Source organism: Aotus nancymaae, unplaced genomic scaffold (assembly GCF_030222135.1).
Source record: "Aotus nancymaae isolate 86718 unplaced genomic scaffold, 86718_ANA_hifiasm-v0.15.2.pri h1tg000040l, whole genome shotgun sequence".
Classification (NCBI taxonomy): Eukaryota; Metazoa; Chordata; class Mammalia; order Primates; family Aotidae; genus Aotus; species Aotus nancymaae.
In genome coordinates this window covers 55,275,146-55,294,804 of record NW_026988454.1, presented here as the reverse complement: position 1 = coordinate 55,294,804, position 19,659 = coordinate 55,275,146, and the positions used below count along the sequence as shown (strand labels likewise).

The 19,659-nt window shown below is 38.0% G+C and overlaps 2 protein-coding genes across 8 annotated transcripts in view; one reads left to right on the top strand and one right to left on the bottom strand.

Moving 5' to 3' along the window:
- Nucleotides 1-67: 67 nt before the first annotated feature.
- FAM229B (family with sequence similarity 229 member B) lies at nucleotides 68-8,135 on the top strand. 4 transcript variants are annotated; one of them, XM_012438450.3, is made up of 4 exons: nucleotides 68-196; nucleotides 4,612-4,769; nucleotides 6,547-6,685; nucleotides 7,919-8,135. In XM_012438450.3, the coding sequence occupies exons 3-4, from the start codon at nucleotides 6,561-6,563 to the stop codon at nucleotides 8,034-8,036; spliced, it is 243 nt and encodes an 80-aa protein (XP_012293873.1). In that variant the 5' UTR covers nucleotides 68-196; nucleotides 4,612-4,769; nucleotides 6,547-6,560; the 3' UTR covers nucleotides 8,037-8,135. The 4 variants fall into 4 exon arrangements, with proteins under 4 accessions (XP_012293873.1, XP_012293875.1, XP_012293876.1 ...); XM_012438452.3 differs by having other exon boundaries at nucleotides 97-185; XM_012438453.3 differs by having other exon boundaries at nucleotides 106-185; nucleotides 4,615-4,769.
- A 6,719-nt stretch (nucleotides 8,136-14,854) lies between these two features.
- Nucleotides 14,855-19,659, bottom strand: part of LAMA4 (laminin subunit alpha 4) — a 151,472-nt gene continuing 146,667 nt past the window's right edge. For all 4 annotated transcript variants that reach the window (XM_012438425.2, XM_012438424.2, XM_064360768.1 and 1 more), the window contains one exon: nucleotides 14,855-15,571. In XM_012438425.2, coding sequence (XP_012293848.2) covers nucleotides 15,426-15,571 — 146 coding nt within the window. In that variant the 3' untranslated portion in view covers nucleotides 14,855-15,425. The remainder of the gene's footprint in view (nucleotides 15,572-19,659) is intronic.

Here is a 19,659-nt window from a genome sequence, read left to right as displayed (position 1 = left end):
AGTCACGTTGCTACCGCAAGCCGTTGCTGTCGCTAAGCACGTCCCTAGTTTCAGACGAAGGATTTCCGTCAGGAGGCGGCGCGAGTGCACTTGCGTCTCACCGTTACCATAGCGACTGGCCTCGGGACGGCAGATCCTTGCTGCTTTGTCAACATCTTTGAGCAACTACGGCTTCGGAGGCCGGGGTAACTGGCGGGTAACTAGGCTTTAGAGTGGTATTTTAAAATATGTGTCTTTAAGCTGTTCGTAGGCTATCAGAGGTTTAATTTTTGTTCATAGCGTCAACACCCTGGGCGGTGGATCAGTTCCGTTTATTCACATTCCACGAGACGTTGCGTTAGCATCTCTATCCAGCAAACCCTTTGTTCTAATAGAAAATGAGCAATGGCGTTGAGCAAAAAGAAACCCCAGAGAAACAGACATGTCAGGGCACAATTGAAACTAGATGGTTATACACTTTGACAAAAATGGCAAAACTAAGATCAGAGACCCAACCAGTATTTGTTGAACGCTCTATACTCACCAAGTTAACTTGTAGGCTTTCTGGGAGGATTCAAAAGAAATTAAGACATGGATCCAGTTCCAAGAAGCTTACAATCTAATTGAAGACATACACGTGAAATACTCAAAGAATTGTGTGGCATTGACTATAAGTGCAATAGGATTCAGTGGTTGAGGATGTAAATAGAAGTCTGATAGAAGAGATGGGATTAACGCTAGGCATTTAGATGGGTATTTAGATGGGATCGAGGAGGAGAAGATTTTAAAAATAGGCATTATGACAATTACCAACTTCATAAAATTGTCAAACATTAAAATGTGTAAACTTTTATTGATAAAATTAGACCAGAATTTAATTAAGAACTCAAGTACTTCTTTAATGAAAGTAGTATTTTCCACAAAAATTCTGAGGAACTATGAAACCGCAAGAAGTCTTCTTTGTTTAGTAAAAAGTTAAATTATATGGTATGTGTTATGAATGTGTGCTAATATGAACTGTAATATTCAATTGATTAGAACACTTTGTTGTCCCATTAGACACATAGTAATTATTATTACATTTTTCTGGTAGCTGGTAGTTTAAAGTCGCAATGGATTATATCTTTTGGTAATAGGCAGCTTTTAATCAGTACATTTTTGCAGGCTGGATTTATTCTTAACTGCTTATTTAGCATAGGGTCAATGGTAGAGGTACAGTCGGGCACTTTGGGTCTTGATGCTAAAGTCCCAAAGTCTGGAGCTTACAAAATTTGCAAGTCTTGGTCCAGTTCATAGGCAGTGATGTGAATAGGTCTGTATCAGTCTGTTATCCGTGTTAGTCAGATGATATACTGGCCTCTGCAGAACCCTACCCCTCATGCAGTCACAGTCATTATTCCCTAGAAGCCACACATAGAAAAGTCCTAACACGTCTCATTAATAACTTCAGTCTGTAGAGAATCAGACTGAGAGACAGTTCTGCTTAAGAGTAAAGCAAGGGAGAGCCTTACCACTCCAAAACTTCCATACAGGCAAACTCAGATTAGCTAAGTTGAGATCATTTGAACTGCAGCAGGCTATTCAGAATCTTATAAGCAAGAGAAATGTTTTTTTGTTGAAGCCTTTGAAGTTTTGGGGTGCAGTTTTATTGGAGCAATAACTGACTAACATACAGAGCAAATAGAATGGACAGAATTCCACATGCTGAAAATGAAAAAGAGATTTCTATAGAAAAATCAACACTAAGACATATAACCTTGTTGAATCATTCAGTTTTTCGGAATAAAGAGAATTCTTTAGGTACCTAGGCATGAGATGAACAGGAGACTGTGATGGAGAAAGAACAAGAAACATGCTGTTTTCCTCTGTTTGCCCCCTCCTCAGCTGTGTCAGTGTTTTTGTCTTCCACCCATTTCCGCCTAATTAATGCACATTTGTCTTTGATTTAGATTTCATATCCTAGACTAAAGCCAATCCTGTCCTAACCTATAAACTCCACTATAACAGGAACTGTGTTTGTTTTTGCTTAATCTTTTATCTTTAACACTTAACACATGCCTGGCTCATGTGGATTCTCAGCAAATATTTGTTAAATGAATGAATGAAGTCCATGGGTCTTTTTTTCTTAGACTATGGCAAGTTCAAATATCACTCATTTTCTGCATCTCATGAATTAATATCTTGAGAGTTGAAAGATTATTGCTCTTGAGCTTATGATACTTAAGGGAGTATTTGGAGACTTCACTGTCTTTTAATTCACCATTTGTACTGCTCTTGTCTATCTATTGCTTTATGAAAATCTGCTGGAGACTCAAGTTCATTTTGTCTTCTGATGTATTATTCTAATGTCATAAAGTTTCATCATTAAGGCTACTGTTTGGTTTGTTTCATTGTATCACCCATTCTAAGGAAGCATGGTATACCAAATGGACTAGTTAAAATGGTAAATTAGAAGATTTTAAGAATATCCCACTTACAGATATTTTACTTTATATATATCAACGACTAAAAAGTGAAATCAATGTCTCAACACTCTGATTTCAAGAATGACACAAAAATATTTAGGAAGTAGTGCTGATTGAATTATTGTATCCCAGTCATTGACTTTATACATGTTATATAATTTTGTATTCCTCACAACAACTCTATAAGGTAAGAATTAATACCATTTTACAGACAAACTTTTAGTGATTTTAGTGACTTTTAGTGATTTGCTCAAAATCTCAGCACTAACATTGTGTCAAAATTCAAATCTGACTGGGCACAGTGGCTCACGCTTGTAACCTCAGCACTTTGGGAAGGCAAGGTGGGTGGATTGCTTGAGCCCAGGAATTTGAGACCAGCCTGGACAACATGGTAAAATTCTGTCTCTACAAAAAAATACAAAATCAGCTGGGCATGGTGGTATGCACCTGTAGTCCCAGCTACTTGAGATGCTGAGGCGGGAGGATTGCTTGAGCCCAGGAGGTTGAGGCTGCATGCAGTGAGCCATGATCATGCCACTGTACTCCAGCCTGGGTGACAAAGCAAGAACCTGTCTCAAAAACAAGCAAACAAACAAAAAATAACAACAAAAACAAATTTAAATCTAATTCTGATGCTACCATCACTTTTCCACTGCTACCTCCTCTCAAACATGTAAACTATCAAATTTTTTTGCCATCCTAAGGACCAAATGTTTAGGTCCTAAGATACATTAGCTAACAATGGCCAGCAATTATTTGTTTGTGTGACTGTGACACTGTCAGTTAAATTATTTTTCTAAGCTAAAATGGTGATCAACTTACTCGTAGATACTATCCTAGTAAGAAAAAGTAGAGGTAAGATCGTATTCAACATCAAGTTAATTCTTATGTAAAATGCCAGTTTTCTATAACATGAGTCATATGAAAACACAACAGTGTTAGGTGGGGGGCTAGGGAAGGGATAGCATTAGGAGAAATACCTAATGTAGATGATGGGGTGATGGATGCAGCCAACCACCATGGAATGTGTATATCTATGTAACAAACCTGCACATTCTGCACATGAAACTTTAAGTTCAATAATGAAAAATAAATTAAAAAAAGAATTTATGTCATAAAAAAAAATGCTCACTAGGGCCGGGTGCAGTGGCTTATGCCTCTTATCCCAGCACTTTGGGAGGCTGAGGTGGGTGGCTCGCCTGAGGTCAGGAGTTCAACCTGACCAACATGGAGAAACTCCGTCTCTACTAAAAGTACAAAACTAGTCAGGTGTGGTGGTGTGTGCCTGTAATCCCATCTACTCGGAAGGCAGGATGCGCTGAGGCAGGAAAATCACTTGAACCTGGGAGGCAGAGGTTGCAGTGAGCCAAGATCGCACCACTGCACTCAAGCTTGGGTGACAGAGTAAGACTCTGCCTCAAAAAAAAAACATGCTCACTAACATTTAATAGTTTAGTCATCAGATATGCAAATTGAAAAACTGCTTAGCTGAAGAGTAATGTTCTGATGTAAGGGTTAAACTAAACATTACTGAGTAGAGCAGATGTTCATGAGGTAAGCTATTGATACAGAAGCCAAAAACGAGTTGGGAGAGGGAGAGCAATTCAGAGAAATGCAAAGGTGGTACGAGCAGAGAAGCAGCCCAGGGCCCAGGGAACAGAATAATGAGGACAGTACAAGATGTATTCTTCCTTTCACAATTGTAATTATTCCTGTCATTTGTGAATCTGAAGACTCTCTTGAGGAAACAGTAAAAAACAAAAAAGGTTAGTCCAGGCATTAGAGAGAGCATGTAAAGAATCCCATGTAAGAGTTATAGAGAAATCTGTAAAGGTACAGTTTGGGTTTGAGGATTTTGGAGTGGGATGAAGATGTAGATAGATTGGATTTATTTGTCATAATATAAGTGAAAGTCTAGGGGAGAGAGAGAATGAGGAAAACAGGATCTAAAATGAGAAGAATCTCAACTCTAATTTTGTACAGATTGATTAGACTATAGGCCCTCATTCATGGATGAAAATACTAATAGGGAAATAAGGAATCATAGGGAAATAAGGAATAAGGCAGTAACAATAAGAATGAAACTCTTCAAAAGACTTTAAGAGAAAATTTTTAATTATCCTCAGCTGGTTGTTGGAGCTATGCATTGAGATGTTTGATTCTTTAGCAGGTAGGAAACTATGTGAAAGAATCTTCTGATGTCATAATTTCCGGGTGTCACTGGAACATTTGATCATCATTCCTTTGGCAATTCCAGGCTTCTGTGGAGGTCAGTAGAAGAATTGATTTATTCACCTCTACAGGAATCAGACTCAGCCTATATTGGTAAGTCTATTTATCCTTGATCAAATAACAATGTTAACACCTGCACAGATAATCACACTAAACCACAGTGTGGTTTTACTAAATCATCATTGAGCAAAACACTTTTTTTCTTGATAATTGACACATAGTCTATAAAAGTTATCATATTTAAATTCTTAAACCTTAATTTAGTTTTATTGCAACCAATAAACATTTACTTTTAGGCATAGTATACTGTACTGGGCATAAGAAATAGTTGAGCCATTTTAAATTTTTCATATCCCTTGTGGGCTAATAGTTGAATACATGCAAATTATTTCAAGATAGAGCTATTAAATATTCACTGTGTGCCAAACACTGTTCTAGGTATTAAGTATTCAGTGATGACAAAGACAGACTTGGAATGAGGGAGGATATTAAGCATTTACAAAAGTAAGGGTAGTATTTCTCAACAGTGGGCAGTTCTGCTTCTCTCTCCCATGAGGGGACATTTGGCAATGTCTATAGACGTTTTGAACTTTGGGGGAGGGGTACTGTTTGCATCCACTGGGCGAAGGCCTTGAATTCTGCAAAACATCCTCCAATGCACAGGATAGTTTCCTCCTTCGCTGACTAAGAATTATCTGATCCCAACTGTCAATAGTGTCATGGCTGAGAAACCTTGAATTAGAATGACGATAACTGTTACAAAGCAGAAATAAAGGTTGCTATGGAAACTTAGATAAGGGGGTTTATAGAAGTAAGTTACAGAGTAAGTAAAATGTCAGTTCAGACTTAATGGATTGCATTGGCCATAGCAAATGAAGGGTGGGAGCAGTGGGGTAGGGAAGAGTTCCGAGGTAGGCAGTAAGGAGTTTATTTGTATGTGTTTATGTGTATACATCATGTCTACTTCATAATAAATTTAATATCTCATGTATACTTGCATATATTTATATATATTTTTACTAATGCTCAGTAGTACATGCTGAATAATAACAGTTAACATTTACTGAGCACTTACTGTGTGTTAGGCACTTTACATGTATTACCTTACTCAATCCTCACTATTTTCCTAGAAGTAAATAATATTATCACCAATGTACCTGTGAGAAATAGAGATAAATACCTTGGATCACATAGTTGGGAAGGGCCAGAACCAGGATTTGAACTCAGATAAATCCAGCTCTCCGAAGGCTACTTTCTTAACTACTTTACTGTGACTATAAAGAAGCAGGGGGAAATAAATAATCACCTGGAGCAGAAGGATTAGTTGAAGATATCTTGGTAAATGCAAAATTCTGTGCTCCAAAGGAAGAGAAGAGTATAGATAGGTAGAGAGGTGCTTGGTGATTGTAACAGCTATTTAGAGGCAAACCGAATTTTGTCTTCACACAGCAGAAATGGACTTCAGTTATGTTAACCATCGGGTACACTATCCTTGTATCACTTGGTGGCTATTTTGTATTTTTTGCAAGACTTACATTGTACATAAGGGATAGTTGTGAAATACTTTTATAGCTATTTATAAATAGAATAACACTCAGAATATTTCTATATGTCTATAACAAGATAGTAATATTAAAAATTCCAAGGCCAGGCACGTGTGCACCTGTAGTTCCAGTTACTAAGGAGGCTGAGGCAGGAAGATCGCTTAAGCCCAGGGGTTCAAGATTGTAGTGCACTATGATTGCACTTGTGAATAACCACTGCACTCCAACCTAGGCAACATAGTAAGACTCTGACTCCTAAAAAAATTCCGTACAAGTCTTTGATGACAGTCTGTCTCCACCCCCAATATTTTAACTTTCTAATCTAGGTTTTCAGTGAATTATGCCTTTTCAGTTTGGGACTCAGCCAAGGAAGTTTCCAGTGGAAGGAGGAGATTCTTCAATTGGGCTGGAACCGGGGATGAGCTCCAGTGCTGCCTGTAATGGGAAGGAGATGTCACCAACCAGGTAAAGTCTTCAATCCTGACAACTGAGGAAATATGTATTGGCTATCATCAATATAACCTTCAGCTGATATTCAGTATAAGCAAGAAAAAATTCTCAGGAATTCAAAAACATTGTTGTTTCTAAATTAGTATTAACAGAGCCCAGGTTTCCTTAGTATAGAGTCTGTATTTTGTATTTCTGTAAGTCTTGATGATAGACCAATTCATTCTCTCTCTTTCTGGTACATTTTTAGCTATTAACCAAAAATCCCCACAATTACCTTTGTACCAGCCTAATAGACTGTTTTGTTGATAGCTTCATGATTAGGTAACATTCAATTAAACAAACAAACCTTCAGTGTTAGTATGTACAGGGCACTGTGCTAGGCATAAGGCTAAAAATATGAAAAAGACTTAGACCTCAGATTTGGTGTCACTTTGGCTTTGCTGTGACCTTTGGCAGAAAGAGTGATACAGAGTATGAAGATTCTATGAGACAAAGCAGTTTTGCAAAATGGTTAGTTCCACTTCTCTGATATTTATCATAGCAAAACCTTAGATACTACATTGTTAGTTTCTCTTGGTTGGAAATTTTTGGAACACAGATTTAAGTTTAACAGGGTGTAGGTACTTAAAAATCGGAGTTAGCTAAGAATGAAATAGGCTACTTTGGGAAATAATAAGCTCCCAGTCTTTAGAAATGTTTAGGGCTGAGTGACTATTAATTGGTGGAAATGTTGGAAAGGAAATTCATATATAAGATGTATTTTTGGACTAGGTGTCATTTAAGGGCCATTTCAAATCTGAGAGTCTGTCAACATTTGAACAGTATGTGGAATACTATGTTCAGTTTTGTATTTTGCCACAAACATTCTCATTTTGAAATCACTCAACTGAAGTGATTTTAGGGTGCATATGCACATGAATTGCCATGGTATTATCACTTATGTTTTTACTATGCACTTTGTTTTGCCATTTAGCAATCATTACATACCTTTCAAAATGAGCATCTGGAGGGTTACCTTTGAATATATGAATTTCCTGTGATTAAATCCATGGCAAAGGCCACAATTTCTTTGTTACATCAGTCTAAAATAGGTGCCTCATCAGCAACACCATGTTGTACTCATTTTATGACATTCAGAGATTTCAAAGTGATTTAAAACAGTTAAATATACACTAAAATTTGGGTGCTCTGAAAAAAATATTTCCCCTTTTTAGTATCTAACTACATGTCATCTGCTTTTTTATTCAGGAAACTCCGGAGATGCCCTGGAAGTCATTGCCTGACAATAACTGATGTTCCTATCACTGTCTATGCAACAATGAGAAAGCCACCTGCACAAAGCAGCAAGGAAATGCATCCTAAATAGCATCATTAAGTCTTTTGTCAAGATCTGACTCGGTCAAGGGTAATGGACCAGTATCATCTTGTGATCTGGTAAACAAATAAAAGTGGTGGCACCTTTGAATGATGACAACAATTGAACTATTTACTTTTAATAAGACAGACAGAAATGTAGTCAATAAAACACACGTAGTAATAGGCTATCAGTTATGCCTGATAGGTAAGACAGAATAATATTTCACAATTAGAAAGTACCTTAGAGATCATCTTGCTCACAGTAGGTCATTAATATCAGTAATTGAAGATGAAGCTTAATTCGCCATGGTCATCAATCAGGTGGGGCTTATTCTAAATGCTTAAGGTGTCTTAGGCTCATTTCCTTGTTCATATTTGGGTTGCTACTTAGCTAAATCCTTTTACCTTACTACCCCAAGCCAGTTCCTGTCTTGATATTATTTGATAATGCTCTGCTCAGGAATAATTATATTGGGTGAGAAATGGAGCCCTGTGGTTGTGTTTTGGAAGAGTATTCAAGATCAAAGAAAGTTCTTAGTCCATGGTTAATCTGCAAGGCATTTAAGCTACTTCCATATAGGAGCCCAGATTACTGGTTAAATGTAAATGAAGTCAAAGCTGTGGTTCTAACCCTGATTTTTCCAAGAAAAACTATGTCCCATTATCACATTGTACCCTAAGTGCTAACCAGATATCTTGATAAATTGTTTACGATAGATACTGAGAAACCTCATGTGGATTTTTGAATTTGGTTAGATGTAGGATCACTTTTGAGGTTGGGGCCAGCTCTCTATGTTCTCTTTTTTTCTTGTGGTAGTCCCCAGAAACTCAGCCTGCTTTCATTTTCTCTCAATGGCTGTCAGCATCCATCTAATGAAATTGTCTTTTCCAAAAGACTGACTTTAGGATCAGATATAATTTTCACCAATGTGTGTGTGTGGTTTTTTTTTGTCTACCTTGCTGCTTCTGAAAATATACATATAAGTGTTTTAAAATGAAAAGTTTATTAACTTATAATTAAATAGACATAGATGCATCTACATTACCTTAGGTGAAAAAGAAAAGCTGCCAGGGAGTTATAAGATGACAAACTCTCAGAGCCTACACAGAACTGGGAGATGTTTGAATGCCAACCAGTTAAAGTGGAAAGATCTTGAACATGTGGAGCATTGAGTAAAGACTTAGAAAGGTCATGCTTTCATAAGAGATCCAAACTGGCACTAGACTAAATGCTTTAACAAAGCTTAAAAATAAGCCTTGAGAGACTCAAGACGATCTCGAAGTAACCTCATTTTGTCTGCCAAATAAAAATGGAATATTCCTTAAAGGAAGAAAACAAAATGGAGGCAGGAAATTGCCTGAGGCTGGAGAAAGAATGACAGGAAGGAGAAAGGAGTGATAGAAAATTCCTCAAAGGGCTGGGCTTGGCGGCTAACACCTGTAATCCTGGCACTTTGGAAGGCCGAGGCAAACAGATCATTTGAGGTCAGGCATTTGAGACTAGCCTGGCCAAGATGGTGAAACCCCATCTCTACTAAAAATGAAAAAATTGGCTGGATATGGTGGTGGGTGCCTGTAATCCCAGCTACTTGGAAGGCTGAGGCAGGAGAATCGCTTGAACCCAGGAGGCGGAGGTTGCAGTGAACTGAGATTGCACCACTGTGCTCCAGCCTAGACAATAGAGTGAGACTGTGCCACCCCCCCAACTAAAAAAAAAAAAGAAAAGAAAAGAAAAGAAAAGAAAAATTCCTCAGAGCTTATACAAGGCCGGGAAGAATATGTGTTTCAGCAATAGTGGAAAGATGTTTTAATATAGTACATGGATCACTGAGTAGAGTCTTCAGCAAAATACTGCCAAAGTGGGGTTAGAGTTAGGTTAGGGAGATGGTAATAGACTGAAGACTACTCTGGACTTACCCTAACAAAGCTTAAGAGAAAGATTTGAAAGGATCAAACTGACTTCAAGTAACTCTTAACCTTATCCAAAGGGAGACAACTGCTCAAAATAAAAATAAAAACTACAACAAAAGCCAGCACCAAATGTGTAACATTCACAATGATTAGCATCTAATAAAAAATTACCAGGCCTTGCCAAAAAAAAAAAAAAAAAAGAAAGGAAAATGCAATCCACAGTCAAGACAATCTTTAGTCAATAGAAACAGACTCAGAATGACAGATGATAGCGTTGGTGAATGATACGGTTTGGCTCTGTCCCAACCCAAATCTCATGTTGAATTGTAAACCCCAGTTTTGGGGGAGGGACCTGGTGGTAGGTGATTGGATCATGGGGGTAGATTTTCCCCTTGGTGTTCTCATGATAGTGAGTTCTCATGAGCTCTGGTTGTTTAAAAGTGTGTGCACTTCCCCCTTTTCCCTCTCTCTCTCCTGCTCCACCTTGCTAAGATGTGCTTGCTTCCCTTTGCCTTCTGCCATGAGTTTAAGTTTCCTGAGGCCTCCTAGCCATGCTTCCTATTAAGCCTGTGGAACTGTGAATGAGTTAAACCTCTTTACTTCCGAAATTACCCCGTCTCAGTAGTTCTTTATAGCAGTGTGAAAATGGACAAATACAATAGACAAGCTACCATAAATAACATTCAAGTAGTGGATGAAAGCATAAAGAAGAGATAAATGGAAGATATAAAAATGACTCAAATAGAACTTTTAGGGGTGAAAAATATAGTATCTGAAGTAATAATATACATTGAGTAGGATTAAGAGATTAGATACTGGAGAAGAAAAGATTAATGAACTTGAAGACATAGCTATAGAAATTATCTGACATTAAGTACAAAAAAAAAGCAATTAAAAAAGTATAAGTTTTGAGTTTCATTATCAAGTAGTCTAATATATATGTAAGTGGCTTCTCAGAAGAAGGGATAGAAAAAAATTTGAAGAAATAATGGTCACATTTTCCCCAAATTTGATGAAAACTGTAAACTCACAGATTCAAGTAGCTTAACCAACCTGAAGAAGAAGAAACATGGAAATAAAACAATATATCATAACTAAATTGAAGAGAAAATCTTAAAACTTGATAGTAAATGACACATGCATTCAGAGAAAAATAAGAATGAGAGCACACTTTTCATCAGAAAATATTAAGACAAAAAGGCAAAAGAGCAATATCTTTTTTTTTTTTTGGAGACAGACTTTTGCCCTTTTTGCCTAGGCTGGAGTGTGCAATGACACAATCTTGACTCACTGGAACCTCTGCCTCCTGGGTTCAAGTGATTCTCCTGCCTCAGCCTCCCGAGCAGCTGGGACTACAGGTGCCTGCTACCACTCCTGGCTAATTTTGTATTTTTGGTGGAGATGGGGTTTCACCATGTTGGCCAGGCAGGTCTCAAACTCCTGACCTCAGGTGATCTACCCGGCTCAGCCTCCCAAGGTGCTGGGATTACAGGCATGAGCCACAGTGCCTGGCCTGGAGCAATATCTTTAAAGTATCTTTAAAAATTGAACATGAAGTAAAGACTTTTCAGCCAAACAACTGCTGAGAGAATTCATCAGTAGCAGATCTACACTCTAAAAAATGTTCAAGGAAGTTTTTCAGGCAGAAAGAATAGTACTAGATGGATAGAAATGGATACACCATGCAGATATTAATCTGGAGAAAGTTGGAGTAGCTATATTAATAGCAGACGAGAAGATTTCAGAGCAAAGAATTTACAGAGGTAAAGAGAGACAATTCATAATGATAAAGGGGTCAAGACATCAAGAATACCTAACAATCTTAAATGTTTATGCCAGAGCTTCAAACTACATGAAGCAAAAACTCATGCAATTGAAAGGAGAAATAACTCCACATTTGTAGTTGAGAATTTCAGCTGGTAGAACAAGTAAACAGAATCTGTAGGGATAGAGAGGATATGACAATTGATAACACTTTAACGAGATACAGCAGAATACATTCTTTTCAAGTGCACATGGAAAATGTACGAAGTAGAACATATTTTGTCCACAAAACAAGTTTCAATAAATTGAAAAGTATTCAAAGTATGGAAGGGTATGCAAAGTATGTCTTATGGTAGAATTAAATTATAAATTAATAACAGAAAGATACCTAGAGAATCTTCAACTCTTCAAATACTTAGTGATACACTTCTGAATAACCCCTGAATAAAAGAAGAAATGACTGAATAAATTAGAAAGTGCTTTGAACTGAATGAAAATGAAAACACAGCATATCAAAATGCATGCGGAGCAGCTAAAGTAGCGCTTAGAATTAAGGCAATAAATTCTTTCATTAGAAAAGAAGAAACATCTCAAGTCAATGATCTAAGCTTCCACCTTAAGAAAACAGAAAAAATGAGCAAACTAAATCCAAAATAAGCAGAAAGAAAGAAGTAATAAAGATAAGAACAGAAACAATGATATAAGGGCAGATAAATAATAGAGAAAATCAATGGAACCAAAAGCTGATTTTTAAAAAAGATTAATAAAGTTGATAAACCTCTAGGAAGAGTTACCAGGAAAAAAAGAAGACACAAATCACCAAATCAGGAATGATAATGGGGGCATCATGACAGATTTAAAGACATTAAAAGGATAGAGTTTTTTCAGCAGTATGAATTCTTTAGTCTTCCAAGGCTTTTACCCTGAATAAATTGCCTTCCCACATTTCTCACATTTCCAGGTATAAGCTTTCTGTCAGGGAATATTACAAATAGGTCCTAGGGCAACCTGGTGACACCATGCTTTCATAACCTTCCACCAAGCTGACATCAGCTCATTAATCAACAGCCTTCAGACATGATCACTTGACACAGCTTCTGTTGAGGTTGCTGATTTAGCTCACTGTTTGTAAACCGTGGTCTGGCTGGGCTGTTGAGGGACTCAAGCCTGAGCAGCCAGCATCACTACACTTGAGGAGTTCCTTGAGAGATTCAATTGTTTCTTCCGGCTGCTAGGGTCGTGCTACATTCCTCTCAAGTTTCTGCCTTCCTGTCTCATGCTTTGGCAGATGTCAGGCTTTCACCCTTAATCTCATCAACCTTCTGCCCACCTCATCCTGCTTTCTAGCAGTCTTCTCTGGGAATGGTGTCCTTTGGCGCTGTGATGTTTAGAAACTGACTGGTCCTATTCATGGTAGCCAAACTTCTTATCTACTTTTCAGGACTTGAAAAGTGATCAGAGACCTGAGAGAGCAATTTTGTTTCTCTGAGGCCTGTGCCATTATTACCTCAGTCTTCTCCCCACACCCTCAGGCAAGTCAGAGATTTCTGGGGCTCAGTTGAACTCAGGTGGAGAAGTCACTGTCTGTTTTTCCTTTTCTCAGACTTCCAGCAAATTTACAAGTCAAGCAGTTGTCTTAGGAGGTGAGGTGAAGGAATAACTTTATGGAAACTTGGCTTCCCTTAAATTCACTCATTATGAGCATATAGTTGGCTGCCAGGCACTGGACTCAGCAACATATCAGTGAATAACACAGATGAAAATTTGTGGTGCTCACATTTTGGACAAGGGCTTGTTCAGTTGCCTTTCTACACCCTTTATATAGACTCCATGTGTGCATGTGATGCACGTGTGTGTGTGTGTGTGTGTGTGTGTGGTGTTGGGGCCATCATGGTGTTGCACTGCCAGTTATGCTGAAATGGTTTCTCTCACCCACTCCTAAAGAAGAAGGGATTGGCTCTAGAAACCTGCTGCTCTTCTAGATGAGCCAAAGCAAGTGCCCTCTTGATTTTTCCCGGTGAGACCTCGCCAGCTCACTCCTTTATGGTACCTGTCTGGTGCTGGTCAGCCAGAAGGCAGACAGTCTTTGGAGACAGGGAAGCAAGGTGACATTCATGCTGCCCCTGGAGGTAGGCAGCCTTGTTTTGACTGCTGGCTTCTTGGTCTAGCTGAATGACAGTGGGCAGGTTATCTGAGCTGCAAATATTACCTCAAAGGATTGGTGGAATGAACAAATAAAATAATCAACTTTAGCTTATCATAGTGGCTGACACTTAGTAAGTCCTCTAGGAATAGACATTAGCTATTTTCATTGATATCTTCGACATTATCATTTTTTATGTGTTTCAGACAGAAGGGTAGCAGGGGGATATAGGTAGGTCTTCACATAGATACAAATAGGTAATATATATAATCAAGGTAACATTGTTTTACTCCTCTTGGTAATTCCTCAAAATATTTTATACCCTCTCCCCTCAAAAGTTACTCCCTTTATGTATTGTTAATTCTGTTGATATCAGGGCCCATTTTCTCTTATTTTGTCTTCTGCATTGAGTTTTTCCGATATAATTCTTTCATTTCTACATCTTAACATTTTACCAGCTATTCAAGCCCATTTTTCTAGACTTTAGTAATGTAGCTACTTGGGAAAAAGATTGTAACATTTTAGAAGTAAGACTGGTTGTGTTGCAGGTATGTGGGGAAAACACTTTGTTTTTGACATAGGATCTCACTCTGTTGCCCAGGCTGGAATGCAGTGGTGCCACCAGCAGTCATAGCTCACTATAGCCTTGAACTCCTGAGCTTAAACAGTCCTCCCATCTCAGCCTCCCAAGTAGCTGGGACTACAGGTGTGTGCCCATCTACAACTATTTTTTGGAGAAATGGGATCTCATTATGTTGCCCAGGCTAGGAGCAAACTTAATAAAAGGACTTGTATACTCTTAAATTGAATTTTATGATTTTGACCTACTGTTTTTGCTGTGATGTCCTCAGTGATTCCTGTAGAACACATGATAATAGTAATAACCTACAGGAGCCTTCCCTCATGTACAGTTTTATTTTTCTTTTAAGGAGATAAGGAAGGGCAAAAAGTAGTTCATTTCCTTTTTTCTTTTTTAGAAAAAAATTAAATTATACTACATTTTCTGGTAATCTGTTAGAAATTTACTTTATTAAACCTTGATAACTGCAGCTATAAACCTAAAAAATATTCTTCTTATTATATTGATAGACCAAACAAAAGGGCTAAAACCAAATCTATCATCTAATTTTAGATTATATCTAAGTTAGTAAGTCTCTTCAAAATAAAGAAAGGCAGTTTAGGACACAGAAATTTTTATACAGATTGGAAGTTATCTTCCCTGAAAGAAAGGTGAATCTGAGAATCTAGCCACACTTAAAAAATGTGTGCAAGTGTTTATTCAGAATCCCTTCTATTTTATTAGAAACAGAAACAGTAATTTCACCAGTAGGAATTGCATGTGCTCTCAATACAGGTAAGTTTGCCACTCCTTCCATTGTTGTCCATTGCAGACATTTTGGACTCAAGGTAAGAATCCAAATGAGAAATAAGAAATATCCAGTCCCTGATGATTCATTTAAGTCCTGTTCAACTAGATGAAAGCTTCCACCAGAAGGAAGAGTTGCTGTTCTTCCTGGCTGGCTTTGTGTTTCTTTCAGTGCTCTAAAGAACTTTGTATTTGGGCAGCTATGCTCTGTTGTGTCAGGCTGCTGGACAGGTGTTGATGCTCACGGCGCCGCTGACCAGGGCTGCTTTACTGAAGCTCACTGGGTGTCCATCAATCACAAAGTGGCGTATGCAGCCTGTGAAGGGTTTGCTGGGGGCCAAGCGTGGTGTCAGTAGAGATTCTGAAAAAAGCAAGTAATAAAAACAAAGATTGCAATTGAGGTATTCCAAGCCCAAATATTACTTCCTGGTAAAAGTAAACATACTCGCTCATATCATCAACATGATTTACATTTCAAAAGTGGACTATAGTTATAATTGGCTCATTTCTCAAGAACTTTGTTGGCTTGTGATGTCCTATGAACATATGGTAATTTTAATGTTTTGCCATATTTTCCATGATCAGATTTCTGTATATTGTAACTGTCTTTCAAGGCTGAAATTTACCACTTGTGTAAAGCCTCAGCAGTGGATTTTCATGATCTACCTATGAAAGTTAATTTCACCTGGGCCTCACTTATAATGTGTTCTTTGCTAAGAAGGAGGAAAGAAATTTTAGCTTCCACACTATTTTTGGACTTGGTTAATATTTCTGTTTAATTCATGACCCTTCACCCTGAAGCCTCTACATTTTTGCCTGTTCATAAAATATAATGAGAAAATAATGAACCCAAATAAACTAAAATTCAATTTTTCTGAGGGTTTAAGAACTATACATAGGGTAATGATAACTCTTAGTCTTTGTGTGGGCACAGGTGCCCTGTGTTATGCCAGGGGAACTTTCTCCTCCTATCTTAATTAGAAATCTAGAGGAAGCCTTGTGCTTATTAATTGTACAGACACAATTAAATATGTTAGGATGATGGAAGCAATATAATTTAAAACAATTTAGAGAGCTTAGAAATATCATAAAATTAAAATCCATTTAGCCAAAGCTTATTAGTATTTACACACAGCTATGTGAGCAGTAGCAGATAAAGGATGGAAAACACTTAGAAATCAGTAATTCAGGAAAGAACATAGAACAGCAAATGAGACATCAGCAAGCCGCTGTAATGTTTTCTAAGCAATGTAGGGTAAGAATATGCAGAAACTGTGTACTGAAAATAAATCATGGAAATGGCATTTCATATTTAGAATTATAATCATAGAAGTTTTAGATTTGGAAGGGGCCTGAGAGATCAGTTCCTTTTATTGTCTCTAGATTAGTGTGACTATATATATATTCTTTAAGCCTGCTCAGTGTACTTCATCATCTGGGTAAGAAATGAGTGAACAGGAAAGCTTAGGAGGGGTAGAAGCATCTAATACTTCTGCTTACTTTGGAGACCAGACTTAGAACATGGGGTTTTATTCTGCCCAAGCTTACCATCCTTTGGCTTATGAGGGAAATCATCTGGAGGTAATAATTCATGTAGCAGTTAATGGCCTGAATAATTCACCACACAATTAATTGTAGGTAATGACAGTACAGTGCCCTAGAACCCTAAGTAATTGATTATTGAAATTAATGCATAATTTTAAGAGCAAATGTTTCCATGTTGAAGCCTTGACTATATACAAATAATAAAGGATTTTCAGTAGAGGAATGAATGCTTAGACCCATGGGTGGTTTACATTAACAAAAACATTTTATTTTATTATTATTATTATTTTGAGACAGAGTCTCACTCTGTTGCCCAGGCTGGAGTACAGCGGTGCAATCTCTGCTCACTGCAGTCTCTGCCTCCCAGGTTCAAGCAATTCTTCTGCTTCAGCCTCCTGAGTAGCTGGAGGGATTACAGGCGCACACCACCACACTCAGTTAATTTTTATATCTTTAGTAGAGATGGGATTTCACCATGTTGGCCAGGCTGATCTCAAACTCTTGAGCTCAAGTGATCCACCCACCTTGGCTTCCCAAAGTGCTGGGATTACAGGCACGAGCCACCACATCTGTCAGAAAAAAAATCTCTAATCTTTAATTTTGATTTTAAAATGATCACACGCTAAAGTTGATTTTTTTGGTGTGTAGTTCTATGCATTTTATGCATTAGCTTTTTATGGATAGAAATAATAAGTCACCAGAGTTCTGAGTGAGATTCTTAAGAGAATTCAGTGCATTTAGGGGTTTTATTTAGCCTAATTTCTTTAGTTATCCTTCTTAATGCCTGGTTTCTGATGTAATTTTAGTGGAATTAACCTTGAACAGCTCAAAATGATATAATTAATTACATTTTATCTTAAATTATAATTGCTTTTGTTCTAGGCTTGCTGGCATAATTCTTAGATGGAATTAAAAGCTGCAGTGGTGCAGTGGGCTGGTGGTTACACCCTCTCGGCCTGCTAGCTCCTGTGCTGGCTCATTAGCTAAAGTTTGCTATTCATTCTGTGTCTCAGACAGGCTGAATTTGGCTTTATCTTCCCCATCCAGTCCTTGGGGCTTAGCAACTTTTGTAGTGAGGATGATGGCAGTGTGTGAGGCTGGGATCAGACTGTGAAAGCAAACAAACAAAAGTCAAAAAGAAATATTTGTTTGAAAAATGTAGTAAGAACGTTGGGTGCATAGTGAAGAACAAATACTCCAACTTCCATGAGGGAGGTCCATGCTTGTTTTGTCCACCTCCCAAAGCCAAGCACAGTGCTTAATAGGCAATCCATGCTGTGTGTTGGATATAGTCATGTTCCCTGCCATCAGTACTACTTAGTTACAACAGTATTCTGTGTTAAGTGCTCCAACAGTGATATGCATACACATCCTAGGGGGGAAAGGGGCATATGTGTGTAAGTAAAAGTCTGAGCTGAGTCCTAAAGGTCAATAGGCATTAGGTTGGGGAGGAATGGGAGAAGTTCTTCCTTACAAAGGTACTAGGGGAGGAAAGGAAGAACATTTCCTAGAAATGGAGGCCCAGTTCCCTTATGCAGAGGCCTGGAGTAAAGAGACCATCATTGAACATTTAGGAACTGCAAGTCTCAGAAGGTGTGGAGAGATCCCAAAGGCAGGGATGAGGAGGAGAGAGATGGTCAAGGAGCTTGCATGGTATGGTGAATTTAATCCTGGAGACGCTTGGGAATCTGTGAAACACTTTAAACTGTGTTGTGATTTCTGGAGGGAAGCAGTGTGCAGAAATGTGCACTGATGTGAGACTTTTTCATTCTGCACCTGCATGAAGTGCAGTGCTGGCCTTTGCCAGAATCCTTTCAAACCTAAAGTCAGGAACAGGGAGAGGACTGGGGAATGGAGAGGGGAGTGAAAGGGGGGAGACAAAGGAGAAGAGTTGCTTTGCAAGGGTCTCAAATATTTCTTTTCACACTGGGTTACCATTACTGTCAATACTAGTATTTGAAAAATTCACACAAAAAAGAGTACTTAGTTGTTAACTCTTTTTGGAGTACCCAAGGTCAGACGCTTAATTTTATGTGTGCTTTCTTGCCCTCTTAATTAAAGCATTGTCTTTATGTGTCAGTCTAAAAATTATCTATTAGAAGATTATTAAAATCTCCACCAATCCAAGCATGAAATGACAAATATCATATGTTCTCACTCATATATATGAGCTTAAGAAGTAGATCTCATGAAGAGAGGTAGAGAGTAGTTGGTATTACTCGAGGCTGGGAAGGGAAGGCAGAAGGAGATGAAGTTGGTTAATGGGTACAAAAATACAGTTAGATAGAAGGAATAATTTCTAGTATTTTATAGTTCAATAGGGAAATTACAGTTAAGAATAATTTATTGTATATTTCAAAATAGCTAGAAGAGAAGAATTGTAATGTTACCAACACAAAGAAAAGATAAATGTTTTAGGTGATGGATATTGCAATTATCCGGATTTGATCATTACACATTATATGCAGGTATCAAAATATCACATGTACCCCCAAAATATGTACAACTATGATATGTCAATTCAAAACTCCCCACCAAGTTCCAGCTGCAAAAGCTGGGTTATTTCCTTTTTAAATCCCACTCCCCAGTCAGAACATTCAGGTTTTCTGAGTTAGTGAAATGTGTAAAAACAAATGCATTCAATGTGAAGACATGGTCCTTGCATCAGAGGTTTAAAACAATTGGGATACGTGTGTTTTGTCCATAAGTGTCCTGTCACCATCCTGGATTATACACCATTCTTGGCAGATGACAGCAGCAGTGACTGACGATGTTTACAGAATTGCAGCTGGGAACCTCTCTGAGGGAATGTCACTACCAACGAACAACAACTTATGGTCTGCAGCTGTTTTTGCAGTTCAGACTAATCATGGACAGAGAGAACTGTGCTTTTTCCTACTGAGG

Bases quoted from the DNA above. Each gene is read 5' to 3' on its own strand.
- FAM229B (XM_012438450.3), top strand. From the start codon at position 6,561: ATGCCTTTTCAGTTTGGGACTCAGCCAAGGAAGTTTCCAGTGGAAGGA. The intron at 6,686-7,918 runs GTAAAGTCTTCA...TTTTTTATTCAG, and splicing joins AAGGAGATGTCACCAACCAG to GAAACTCCGGAGATGCCCTG.